Genomic DNA, 12,387 nt, shown 5'->3' with positions numbered 1-12,387 from the left:
AATTGTGAAAAATACTGCCAATGGAGGAAAAAAAAAATCAGAAGTTACTATTTTAGGTTAAAATAGGTACACATTTCTTATTCTGTGACAGCAGTTTTGTTGTGAGCTGACTGAACTACCCAGAGGGGGAAAATTGCAGGGGTGGTGCTAATGCATCTTCCTTGAAAGGCTGTTGGAATATCCTGATCTGATGAGTTCATGGCAGGTCATATGGGGCAGGGAAGAAAAAAAGCTTAGAGGGAAAAACCTTTTCTTATAACTATTCTGGAGAGTCTTTATATTACCTAAAACAATGTCCTCTCAGTTTTGTCTCATTAATTTCTGAGTAAATAAAAAAAAAACACCCAGCTGTCTGCATTTCTTTAGCAGATTCATCCTGCTAAATTGTAAAATGATTTTAAGCTATGTTGTTCATGTGGTGTGAAAACACTGTCACTTACATTGCATATTTTCCTTTTTTTTGAAGATTAGGAATAAAGATTAGCTTTTTCCAGGGCTCATCAGAGTACCTTTAGGTCACAGAAATCTTATTTCAAACTGGGCCATGTTCTTAGTTCTCCCCATAGGTGGGGTAGTGAGGGGCATATTCCCAAACATTCACCCTTTCCTTTTGTGGGTGCAGCTGGTTTGAGAGTCAGCCTCAATACTTGCAGCTCCATTTAATTGTGAGAGCATCAGACAATTAGAGGGGAAATACTTCAATATGTGCTAGCAGTGGGCTCTGTTGCAAAAATGGTAATGTAGGTATTGGCTTTGACATTGGAGGCAATGACTGTTGCTGTCATTCAGTCTTTCCTTTCCCCTTACTCTTGGTTGGGTTTTGGGTCAGTTTTTTTGGGCTGGAGAAACAGGAGGTCTTCTCTAGTTAAAAGCATGCCTTTGTTTGTGGAAGCTAAGAAATACACCATTTTTTTGTGTGTATCTAATAAGTATATTATGGCAGTAGTCTTACATGGTGTGTTGGGCCTTTCCCTTTAACATCCAGAGTTAGCGTTGTACGTCACTGGCAGCAAACCAGGCTCTGTATTAATCACCTAAGCCTGTGAAGCAAGCATCAAAGCTTTTCTGTTTTGCAAAGTGTTTTTTGCTTTTTTAAAAAAAGTCTTGTCTCACTCTACACTGTCTGCTCCTGCTGGTTATACCCTGCCAGCTCTCAATCAGTTGTCCTCATGAACAGTTTTCATTGTGCCTGTCACATCCTTTGCTGTCTTGCCTTCACTTGAAGGATTTTATCTACTATATTCATCTGCTGCTTAAATTCTTCACAGGTTTGGTTGTATGACCCTCACTTCATTTTTTCTTGGAAAGACATCTTTGTCTCACCTTTCAGACACATCTTGCCTGGCAGATGGACAGCTGCCCCTTCCCCACAGTATGCTGTTTTGTTTTTTCACCTCCAAAGTCTGTTACTTATCTCCTTTCTGTAGCCATCGCAGATCAGTCCCAGGAGAAATCTTACATATGTAATTTCTATATCTTTGGGGCTAAAATCTCTTGGTGTTATCAGCACACTGCGCTCATGGGGAAGTGTAGTAGAATGATAGATTTCTAGTAACTGAGGCTGTAAACTATTTTTTTATTGCAAACATTTGTGAATCTTCTTTGGGCTGTGGTCATCTCATCTACCTGAGGGCAGACCAGAAATTGGGGAGACTGACTAAAGTTTGTTGCTATGAGAAATACTGGCAATAAAGGAAATATCTGGACACTTTCTTGATTTTAAACTCAGCTCTTGAGGGACCCTAGTCCCGATAATGAAATGCTGAGATAACTGTACTATATTGAAGCTAGCTCTTCTGGTTTTATGCAGATATGGCCCTGTGCAATCCTTCCAGGAAGGTGACAATGCTTTTGTTCTTTTGTCAGTCTGTCCCACAGAGACCTCCAGTTGTTGCTGTCCTTTTCTTCCACTTTTGTCTGTCTATTCCCAATTTCTTACTCCGTCTTGTTCTCTCAGTCCCTCCCTCATGCTCCTAATACCCTCCTCTATCGCTGCTGGCGAGTGGTGTCCCTTGGCATGATGTCCTTGTGCATGTCTCCTCCACATGGCTCAGACTTGACTTTTTTTCAGTTCCTGCCCTACAGCACTCTGGAAAAAGCAGATGGCTCTCTGGAAGCCTACTTTAGACATCTTAATATATCTCTGAAAAACAGGAAAGTGGAAGGCAAAACAAGGGCACGGCCATTAAATGGAGCAATGCTGAACTAGTAGCAGGGTTGAGGAACAAGCTTTAAAGTGCTGTAATTAAATTGAATTCCTCTTTACCTTGGTATACAAGAATGTTTCTTAGCAAGCAACTGTATGAAGATGCATGTAATATTTAATGCTATGCATTTAGTCCTTGTGAAAGTTAATTATCAGAGCAGCCATTATAGTCAAGAGTAACATGTTTCCTCTGGAGGGTCTTTAGAACTCATCTAAACACTTATTCTAAGAAAGTTATGTTGGAAAGTCTGCCTAGTGTGTGTTGTCTCTAGAGAACTGTGGTCTGATCTTCCCTTGCTCAAAGGTGTCTACTGCCACTGGTGTGCGTTGTTAGGGTTTATAAACCTTAATCTGTATGAAGCCACTTTCTTCTACCTTTTTCAGTTTGGTAATTCAGTAAGGTGATTTAGTGACTTAGCATATTAAGACAATCAAATTATTTTTGGGTCTCAAAATGGTTCCTTTCTGAGCTTTAGATATTTTTACTTGATATTTTTTTGATGCACAACATGCTATTTCAAATAAAATCAAGACAAACTGTTTTCAAGGAAAACAGTTTAAAACGGTTGCATTGGTCTGTACTCTCATTTACGGTTGCCTGAAGGTATATGCATCTCAGTCCTGAGCACTGACAAGTGCTTCCTAGGCACTGAGGTGTCAAAGTGGGGTTTGGAGAAGTGGCTTGTGAAAATCTGAAATTACCAAACCCATCAAAGCATTTTTGAAGAAATGAAGAATCACCAAGTTTTATTTACACTTTTTAAATTTTACTGCTGCTGTGGAGTTTTCTTTCAGAACTCACTTTTTTAGAAACTCAGATTCAGAACGTATTAAATCACACATTTTTAATAGTGGATGTTGTTACCTTCTCAACGAGAATCTGTACATAAAATTATTTTGTCAGTTCTGGCACCAGTGCTACTGTTGAAATGTTTGCTGGGAGGTTAGTCTTTGATCTGTCTTTTCAGTTACTTGTACAATCCAGTGCAGTGAGAAGCTCTGAATTTAATTTGATCAAATATTTGTTTTGAATGTAATGTTTAGAACTGTGAAGTAAATGAAGCTTCTATAAATACACTGTTGAAGGATGCTGTTACTGACTCAGTTTATAAATCAGCTCTGTTTTGTGCTGCTGAATATAATCCAAACGTTGGCAAAGGAAAAAATTGTGAAAACATACATCATTGCATAATGTTAAGGTATTTTATAGCCTGGAAAATGTGGTGAATTCTATAAAAGTGACAAATAACACAACACTAACAAATAGCCATGGTTTATGGATTGTGATTTGGGATTTAGATTCAAATGGATTTTTTCAGCAGGTTGAATGACATACTCCATCTCACCACCTCTCCATGAATTATTTTGATTTCCATATATATTTATGTATTCTAATTAGTTATAGCATGCACATTTTATTAGATATAGTAAAACTTAATCATATTTAAAAGGTGCATAAAATCACTTAATGTGAAGATAATACATTAAAATATGTGTTACATGTGTACATCTCCAATAGGACAAGCTTTGTCTTCGGTTAATTCACATGCCTGGTTCGTTGTCTATGTAGAATGTCTGGCTCTTACTGAGTTGTAAGTGAATGATTCAGGTATATGATACATCTTTATCATGGTATTTAAATCCATCCTTCTGGAAAAAAATATTTTTCTTACACTTAACATAAATATTTATAGGAAAGAAGTTGTATGAAACTCAAACTTGTTAAATTGTAGGATGAGTCTTCTGGAAAACAATGTTTTGGTTGCAGTCTTACTAATACTGGACAGATTACAGGGTATTTGCAGCTGATATTTTTGCTTTAAGTGAAAATGCATAGGTAAGTATTTTAGCTGCAAAAAATTATTAGAGGGTGGAAAACTGAACCAATATCAGACTTGATACCTCTTGGCTAATTAAGCAATGTAATAAGTAATCACGAGGCTAAAATCTGTAGGCTTTAAGTTATTCCATGAGTAGTTTGACTTGTAGAGTATTGCCCAATTAGAATTTGTCTGGAATATTTTTCATGGCTGCATTGTTCCCCAATGAAAAGTAAACTTTGGCTGCAATTATATTACTATTTACCAGACTAGAACAGATCCTACTCAGCCTTGAACAAAATTAACTTCTAATGGTGCATCACATTCAGGTTCAAAACTTCACTGCTGTGGGTGAATCAGCTTGAGTTGGTGTTAATAGCACAAAAGTCTTTCAGCTGGGCTCTGTTAAAAGGGGACATCACAAGTCTGCATAATGCCAATGTGCTCTGTGACAGGGAGGAAAAATGCTTGACATTCACAGTACTAAACGCAAATAGTTTCTAAGCGTATCAGTAGACCAATGTGGTTGGTTCACAACATCAGTTTGGAAGACTACAAGACAGCGTATCTGAAAACGAAGCCCACCCTTAAGAGAATGTTTTGCACAGGAGTTGCATCAGGCTGGGCTGCAGCAGAGCTAATTGGGTGTTCTGCCTGCAACTGTTGTGAGCAATGCTCATGTCAAGAGAAAGGTACGAATAATCCTGTCAGGAAATGTAAACATCGCCTTGGAAAATGCAGCCTGTCTCCCTGAGGTTGCCTTAAATTGTGGATTGTTAGTGTTTGGAGACTTTAAGGTTTTAATTAAATCTTTACTTGTAATTCTAGGTGCTTCAGTATACTTCCTACTGCTGTAAAAAAAACAACCACATGCAAAAAAAAAAAAGCAAAAGCACATAGGCTGCTCAAAATTACACTTACAAATTGAGGAAATGGGTTGCTGAGGGAAAGATCCAATATAAACAAAATTATTATTCATGGACTGTAGTTTTTTTGGATGGAGTAGTAAAATTTCAGTGAAATAACTGAGCAAATGCATCAGACTGTTTTAAGTCTGCCTTTTAAATGTTTGTAAATAAAGCACCTGTGCAACTAGAGTAAAATAGTGGTTTTATTTTTTACTCTAGAATATTAATATGGAAAAATTACCAAAGAGGAAAAGATATGTGAAACAGATTACTGAAGGATAAAAGAAGTAAACCATTGAAACAAAACACAATCTGAAGCGTAGTGGAGAGCACAAAATTAATGTGAGTCTCCTGCACTAGAGCTCAGCTCTGTATCTCAAAGCTTGAAGTAGCACAGTGCTCTGCTGATATGCTTACCATGGGGTTTCAATATAGTAATGTTTAGGAGCAGTTTAAGTGTCCTATAAAGATGTAAAGCTTCCCGTAGCTTGAATGCCTAAGACCCTAAGGAGGTGTTTTGCCACATTTTGTGGCTATTTAAGCTCCAGGTCAGTAAACCACTTGAACTGCTCTTCATTCAGTTTAAGAAGGCTTATCTGAATACAAGTAGAGCGTGTTGAGTCGAGGCAGGGTGTGCGCTCAAATGTGCCTTGAAATCAATGTTATTTGCTTGGCTTCAAATTGCCATAATTTCCCTATTTTTCATATAAAGGCAGTGCAGCTCTGTACTTTATGTGCTCAGAGCATCATTTTCTCAGCAAAAGTATCCAACCCCTGTATCTGTATCTGATCTTGAAAGTGAAAACTTTAGCTAAAGCAGGATCCTTTGGACTTGAACTACAGGAGCTGTGAAAGTATATTTTTCACTCAAGCATATTTTTGATCTAAGGCACTTATTCTAGAATGCCAAAGCACCAATAATTTTGATTTTTTTTCTGTCCTTGATAACCACAAACTAAAAATGAACAAATATTGACTATAAATGAGCAATTAAAACATGCCGTGGCAATGGTGTGTTTCTTCATGTAAACAACTGACCTTGCAGATTATTGGCTCAAAAATCTGTTATCTTCTGAGCCAGCTGATGCAGTGCAAGTCTGTGGCACTGCATGCTGCTGCCTGGCAGTCCTGAAGCTGTATTGCAGGGCTGAGTGAGGATGGACGAGTCCTTGTGCTCCGCTGCCATCTGCTAGCGTTGGTACCTGGTGCTGCTGCTCCTCCTTTTGAGAGAAAAGGCAAAAAGAACATTCATAACAGAGCAGCAGTGATTTTTAAAGCTTTTATGGTAACAATCTTGTGTACTGTAGTATATATTATAAATTTAGATGTTCTTTCTGTGTACCATTTTTCTTTCTAGAAGAGTAATGTGCTTATAGGTAGATACTAATGGTTTTACTCTCTGTATCCAAACCTGCAAAGAGGACTCAGTCCAGAGGCAGTTGAGAGATTTGCAATTTTCGAGTACCTGCTTCATGCTGTATTTCTACAGCTAAGAGGCAAATAGGAGCTATGTATCTCATGTTCCTCATGGCATTGCTGGCAGAAAGTAATGGAAGCAATGCATCCTAAAAGCTCAACTGCTTTTTGTGCTGTGTGCATCTACAGCACACAGATGCTTTTATCTTCTACTTTTGTTTTTAAAGATTTATTGCAAAATAAATTCATGCAGATTGAGAGTTAAAGATCTCTTATATTTGTAGCTGCAAGGAGTCAGTGAGATGAAAGTTCATTCATAGTGAACTTTCTTCAGAGAATCGCAGAACATCCTGAGTTGGAAGGGACCAACAAGAGTCATCAAGTCCAATTCCTGGCTCCACACAGGACCACCCAAGACCAGACCCCATGTCTGAGAGCGGTGTCCAAACACTTCTTGAACTCTGGCAGGCTTGGTGCTGTGCCTACTTCCCTGGGGAGCCTGTCCCAGTGCCTGACCACCCTCTGGGTGCAGAACCTTTCCCTAACCCCCAGCCTGACCCTCCCCTGTCCCAGCTCCATGCCGTTCTCTCGGGTCCTGTCACTGTCCCCAGAGAGCAGAGCTCAGCGCCTGCCCCTCTGCTCTGCCTGTGAAGGAGCTGCAGGCCGCCATGAGGCCTCCCCTTGGCCTGCTCTGCCCTGGGCTGAACAAACCCAGGGACCTCAGCCGATATGCATATGTCTTCATCTGTAGCCCTTCTCCAACTGCATAGCCCTTCTTTGGACACTCAGTTCTGTGTCCTTTTTGTACTGTGGTGCCCAAGCCTGCTGACAGTACTTGAAGTGCGTAGTAGAAGTTGAAAAAGTAGTTGAAGGCTTTTATTCCTTCTAGGTGGCTTGCTTTAAATTAAGCTATTTCAAACTTTAAGCATTTAGTTCATTAAATATGAAAAAAGAACATGTTTAAATGTTGACATTACAGAATTCTTTTGACATAGAGGGAATTTCATCCTGCTGCTCTATTGTTTGACATAAAGGAGATTTCATCCTGCTGCTCTATTGCTTGCACACTGATAATTTGTCTTGAATAAATGATCAAATATAATTATATAATGAATGATTTTGCTTTAAGAAAAGTCTTCATGGAATTATTAGGTGCTTTTGTTTTTGTTGCTATTAAAAAAATACCTAAGCTTGCAAAGATGTCACTGTGCCCAGATCTTGGAGCTGTCTCCCTTGATGGCAAATCTCATTCCAGTTTTTCAAAGCAATCTTGAACAATTAAAATGTATTCTAGTACTTTACTTTTTCATGAGAAGTGGTTACCTAAAATGTCCATTAGTAAAAAGCTTTTCAGTTGTTTGACAAACTCCCTACTGAGTATCACCAGGGGTCTGATGGGGGCGAGGAGGAAGGTGGGATTTATACTTGAGGGGCTGAGGTGCAGTCAGAGCAAGAAGGGGCATAGGGCAAGAAGGGAGGGCGAGATCCCACCTGACACCAGGTGTAAGCAATCTCCAGATCAAATTTGTGAGATTTAGGCATGTTAGAGCAGTCAGTCCTCTGTCCTGCCTTCACACAAACCCCAAGCAAGCCTTCCTACGAGAACAGTTGTTTCATCAGCCTCAAATAGACAAATGAAATTTTAACGCTCAGTTAAGATACTGAAACAGGAGCAATTTTTAAAAGGATAAAAAGAGCTGGTGTAACTAAGTTGAAATAGAAATTGCTGTGCTCTTCTCTAACCTTATAAATCTTGAGCTGCTGTTAGGGCATCAGTACCACAGTGAAGTACACGTGGTGAGAAAACACGCATTAAAAAAATCCACCCACATAAAAGCAGAAGTAAATCCCCTACCTTGCATCTGAGGGACTTGCAGGAGGAGGCCAGTGGGAATGGAAATTATTTAATGCATAGAAAGCATGAAGAACAACTGCAGATTGAAAGAAAGAGCAAAGAGGAGGACTTAGGTTAAAAAGGAAAAGGTGTATGGGAAATTGGAGTTGATGGTGGTGAGCCTCTGAGATTTAGTTGCTGCATTTCTGGCAGTAACAGGCTTATCTTCGATATATTCTCTGCAGGATAGGTAGATCAAGCATAGATCTTGCACTGTTTTCTGAGCTGTCTTTTTTGTGACTGAACACTAATTTGATGGCAGACCTTAGGAGAAGGTTAAAAATGCATAGACAATTCAAGATGAGGCATATGAACGCAGGCGCTGGTGTAGATAATGGTGGTGGCTCGGACAGTGCCTACCTGAGCAAGTGATGCAGCTACATGGTGGTAGTTCTGCACAGCAGGAGGAGGGTGCTACTGAAGTCCACGCTGACAGCTTTTGTGGACCGTGGGTGTGGGACTGAGCACCCTTCAGCAGCCTTCTGTGCGCTTTTGGGGCCACCTGGGAGTGGGCTGCCCACTCAGTACTGCAACCCTAGTATAGCGAAAGGGGTGTGAGGACAAGGAGATTCCCTCAAAAATGTACTCCTAACCCAAGTTAAAATGTTAACGTAAACTTACCCGCTAGCTGTAGCATTGGAAGGTTACCTTTTGACATCCACTTGTTTTTCCCTCTTTGCATCCCTGTTGATGTTGTAACTCTGGCCTTAGCAGTGGATAGAGAAGATCAAGACAAGGAAATGTTTCTTTTTTACCACTCTGTGAATCCTTTTACTTCTGTCCGTACTCAATCAGTGGATCCACTCCGTTGAATAATTGCTTGCTGATATATGCATACTACTATTTGTACAGATGCTCATGTGGGTATCTCTATAGGTATATGGGGAAAATTAAGAATTCATTGCAGCAAATATTTACTGTACCACAATAGTCCCTTATTAAGAAGTATTAATATAATGAACAATATTATTTATTCATGTAATCATTGCTTTTACAAGATGCAGCACCATAAAATATATATTGTAATAATTTATTGAATACTTAGCATATAAATTAACTAAAAAGGCCTTGGGCAAAAGTAAAGATCGTGAATTCTTGATAGTTTTTAGCTCTACAAAAAATCAGTATCTGAGTATTCACCTTACTACGCTGAAGGACTAGAACTGCACAACAAAGCACTGGAAGTGAAGGAATTTGTCAGTTTTGGAGGAGCTACACTGCTAATGCATTTTCTATGATCAATTACTTTCCTATACTTCAGTAACAACAGTTTGGGAAGAAATTTTACAGTAGGTTGCATACTGTATGTGTTATGTACAAACTATTTTCCCCCTCTGAGGAAAGGAGGGGCTGGGGGGAAGCCATAGGAAGGTGTGTGTTTTAATTGAAAGAATTAATGTCAATCAGGAGTCGCTATCCCAGCGTCTTTCAGGTAGGTTCAGATGCTATCATTCTCCCTGCAGGAAAACTACTTTTTGCCGCTAATGGGGTACCTGGGGAAGGCAGCTTGCTCTCATGCTTCTTTAAATTGCATAGTAGCTCCCTTATTAAGCCAACACAAATGTTAGATGAAGGACAGTCATTAACAGTTAAAGCATACCCATAGGGAAATAGGAGTACAAATGAATTATGCCTGAATCTAAGACGGGATAAAGTTCAGTAAGATATCTGAAAGACCAAAATATGGATTCCCTACCTCCACAGCAAGAGGAGGGCAAGGAGATTTGGCCCTGAAGTTTAGGAGTAGTGGCAACCCTCCAGTGTGGCTTGTTGTGTGGCTTGGCCGCATCCCTCTGTTCCTCATGCTCACCTGGTCTTCCTCAGCCTTTCCTCATAGAAGTGTATAGTAGAAATAGATAAACCAAAATTTGCTAGGTTGTTGTCAGGTTTGGTGATTGTCTTTGTGTGAGGATAGAACAATGACGGAAAACTCTGGAAGATCATAGAAAAGAATTGACTAGCAAGAAAAAACAAAGCTTTCTCAAAGATGTAAAATATCTTTAGTTTTACATTGAGAATCTGCCTACCTCTCTGCTTGGCTCCCTGCTAAAGGTTTACTGTGTCCTCAGAAGGAAAGGGTTATCTAAAAAATAACGTGAAATCACAATCTGACAAGTAAAAGTATTTTAAATTCACTGGACTAAACTTGTGCATGTGAATTAAACACAGTTCCACTGTATGCAAGCCTGGCTGCTGTTTCCTTAGCTTACTGTAAATGTGGGTGGGCTTTGGGGTAATGGATCTCTCTATTCCAAACAGTTCTAAGATCTGTCTTGAACCTCCTTTATACCAGAGAAGACTGAGCTTTGGTAGTTTTTGCGTAGTCCTGTGACAAAAAAACAAGTCATGTAGGACAGGAGGCATGCATCAATGCATCCCTTCTGCTGTGTTCCCAGTCTCTTTGCAGTCATGGAAAAGGACAGGACGGAGATGGTACTCAGAAGGGAGTAGTCAGAAGAACAGGAATAAATTTAGCAGTATGAACTCTTCCTGGTAGCTAGCATGTGGGGTCAGAGCAGGCATGACATGTATCTCCTGACTGCTCCTCCTGCAGTTGTGTGAGTAGAAATCCAGTCCTGGTAAGACCAAATTCTCCCATAGACCTTTATCTCAAATACTGCCTGATAACCCAATCTTGTACTTATTTATCCAAATAATTTGCGTCTTTTTACTTATAAACAACTTGACTGGTCAGAAAAATGTGTCCTCTTCAGAAATGACTTCGTTTTGACTTTGGCACCTGCAGCACCTGATAAATGCCCTGTGGACATAATTCCAATAGGTAAAAATAGAGAATTAGGACAGTCAGAAATGTTTAAATTTTTTTAGCTGGTCTGAGATATAGTTGTATGAATCAAGTAATGTTAGGCCAGCCAGAAGTGACAAATCCACTAACTTATATAAGATTTTATATTGCTGTGGGTTCGAGATTGCTAAAGGAAATATATGCATGTGTATTTTCAGCTAATAGGGTCCATTTAAATGGATTTGTTTGGAGAATGCAAGCTTTTTCCTTTTAAATATTACTTTAACAAAATTGCTTTTGGTAGCATAGGAATGAAAAATCTATTTTCGACCCATACTTAAGAGTTAAATAACATTTAATAATTTTAAATTGCTGGTAAATTTATACTGGCTTGAATTGTCAGGATGAGAGATTATTTTAATCTCCTGTAATGACAGAAAGTAGTTTAACATTTATAGGGCCTCAATCATTCTGCCTTATAAGGAAAATGCATTTTATCCATTTAATTTTTTTTTAAACTTTATGATGTGATAGTTTGGTTTGACTGATTCATTTTGGTTCTCCTATTTCATGTGAAGGAGAGAATCACCATGATAAATTGATGTATGATGGATTTGATGAATGGTTACTTTCCATTCAGTATAATTATCAGGCGATAGTTTCAATGAAAGATGCTGGGAAATGAAACTTTTCACTTCAGATAACCATCCACCCTGTCTGGCAAGAAAAATGGAGCTCTATTTTCAACATATTACTGTGGATCAAGGCCAACAGGTAGGGCAACTGTTTGTGAGTTGTGAAGGATAGATTTGATTTGAAGAAGTGCCTGTCTAAATGAATTTGCGCAAGAAATTGTTGACAAGAAATAAAATAGTACATGAAATGTTGAGAAATCTGATTGTTTAAGAAAGATGGTTTTATTTTGTATCTGGCAGAGAAAGGATTATCCATTTATAAAAGGCACCCAAATGTAGTGGTAGCCATTATTTTTTTAATCATATAGATAAAGGTATCTCATCCATTAATAAGTAGATGGGCTTAGAGGGATGCAGAAGGGACTTTGCACATTTTTCAATGGAGCTCTTTCCTTACAGCTGGTGGTTCTGCTGTAAAGGCATCACCTGTGTGATCTGTGTGCTCACTGAAGCTCTCTGATGCTACTTTTAGGGTGGTTTCATCCAGAATATGCAGATGGTATGTTTGGAAGAGTGCATGCATATTGTTTTTCCAAATTTTGAGAGACGGTTGTGGGGAAGCTTGGTGTAAATGGAGCAAATAGAAATACCAGGATTCAATCTGCTGTCTGTAAATGGCCACTAGATTTGTTTGTGTTTTGCAAATATTTAGATAGCAATGAAAGCGTTTTTGGGAATGAGACTGTGCTTGGGAGATGTTAT

At 39.0% G+C, this 12,387-nt stretch overlaps 1 protein-coding gene across 3 annotated transcripts in view; it reads left to right on the top strand.

The window, feature by feature from the left end:
- DPP10 (dipeptidyl peptidase like 10) overlaps nucleotides 1-12,387 on the top strand; it is a 486,601-nt gene that overhangs the window by 40,534 nt on the left and 433,680 nt on the right. Inside the window, exon 1 of one of the 3 annotated variants that reach the window (XM_040561193.1) lies at nucleotides 12,097-12,184. The exons of the other annotated variants lie outside the window; for them this stretch is intronic. Within the exon in view, the coding sequence (XP_040417127.1) occupies nucleotides 12,176-12,184 (9 nt within the window). The 5' untranslated portion in view covers nucleotides 12,097-12,175. Of the gene's footprint in view, nucleotides 1-12,096; nucleotides 12,185-12,387 lie in introns of those variants that run through there. 3 annotated transcript variants of the gene reach the window in all.

Source organism: Cygnus olor, chromosome 6 (assembly GCF_009769625.2).
Source record: "Cygnus olor isolate bCygOlo1 chromosome 6, bCygOlo1.pri.v2, whole genome shotgun sequence".
NCBI classification, from domain to species: domain Eukaryota; kingdom Metazoa; phylum Chordata; class Aves; order Anseriformes; family Anatidae; genus Cygnus; species Cygnus olor.
The sequence above is the reverse complement of the archived record's forward strand: the minus strand, read 5'-3'. Positions and strand labels throughout refer to the sequence as shown.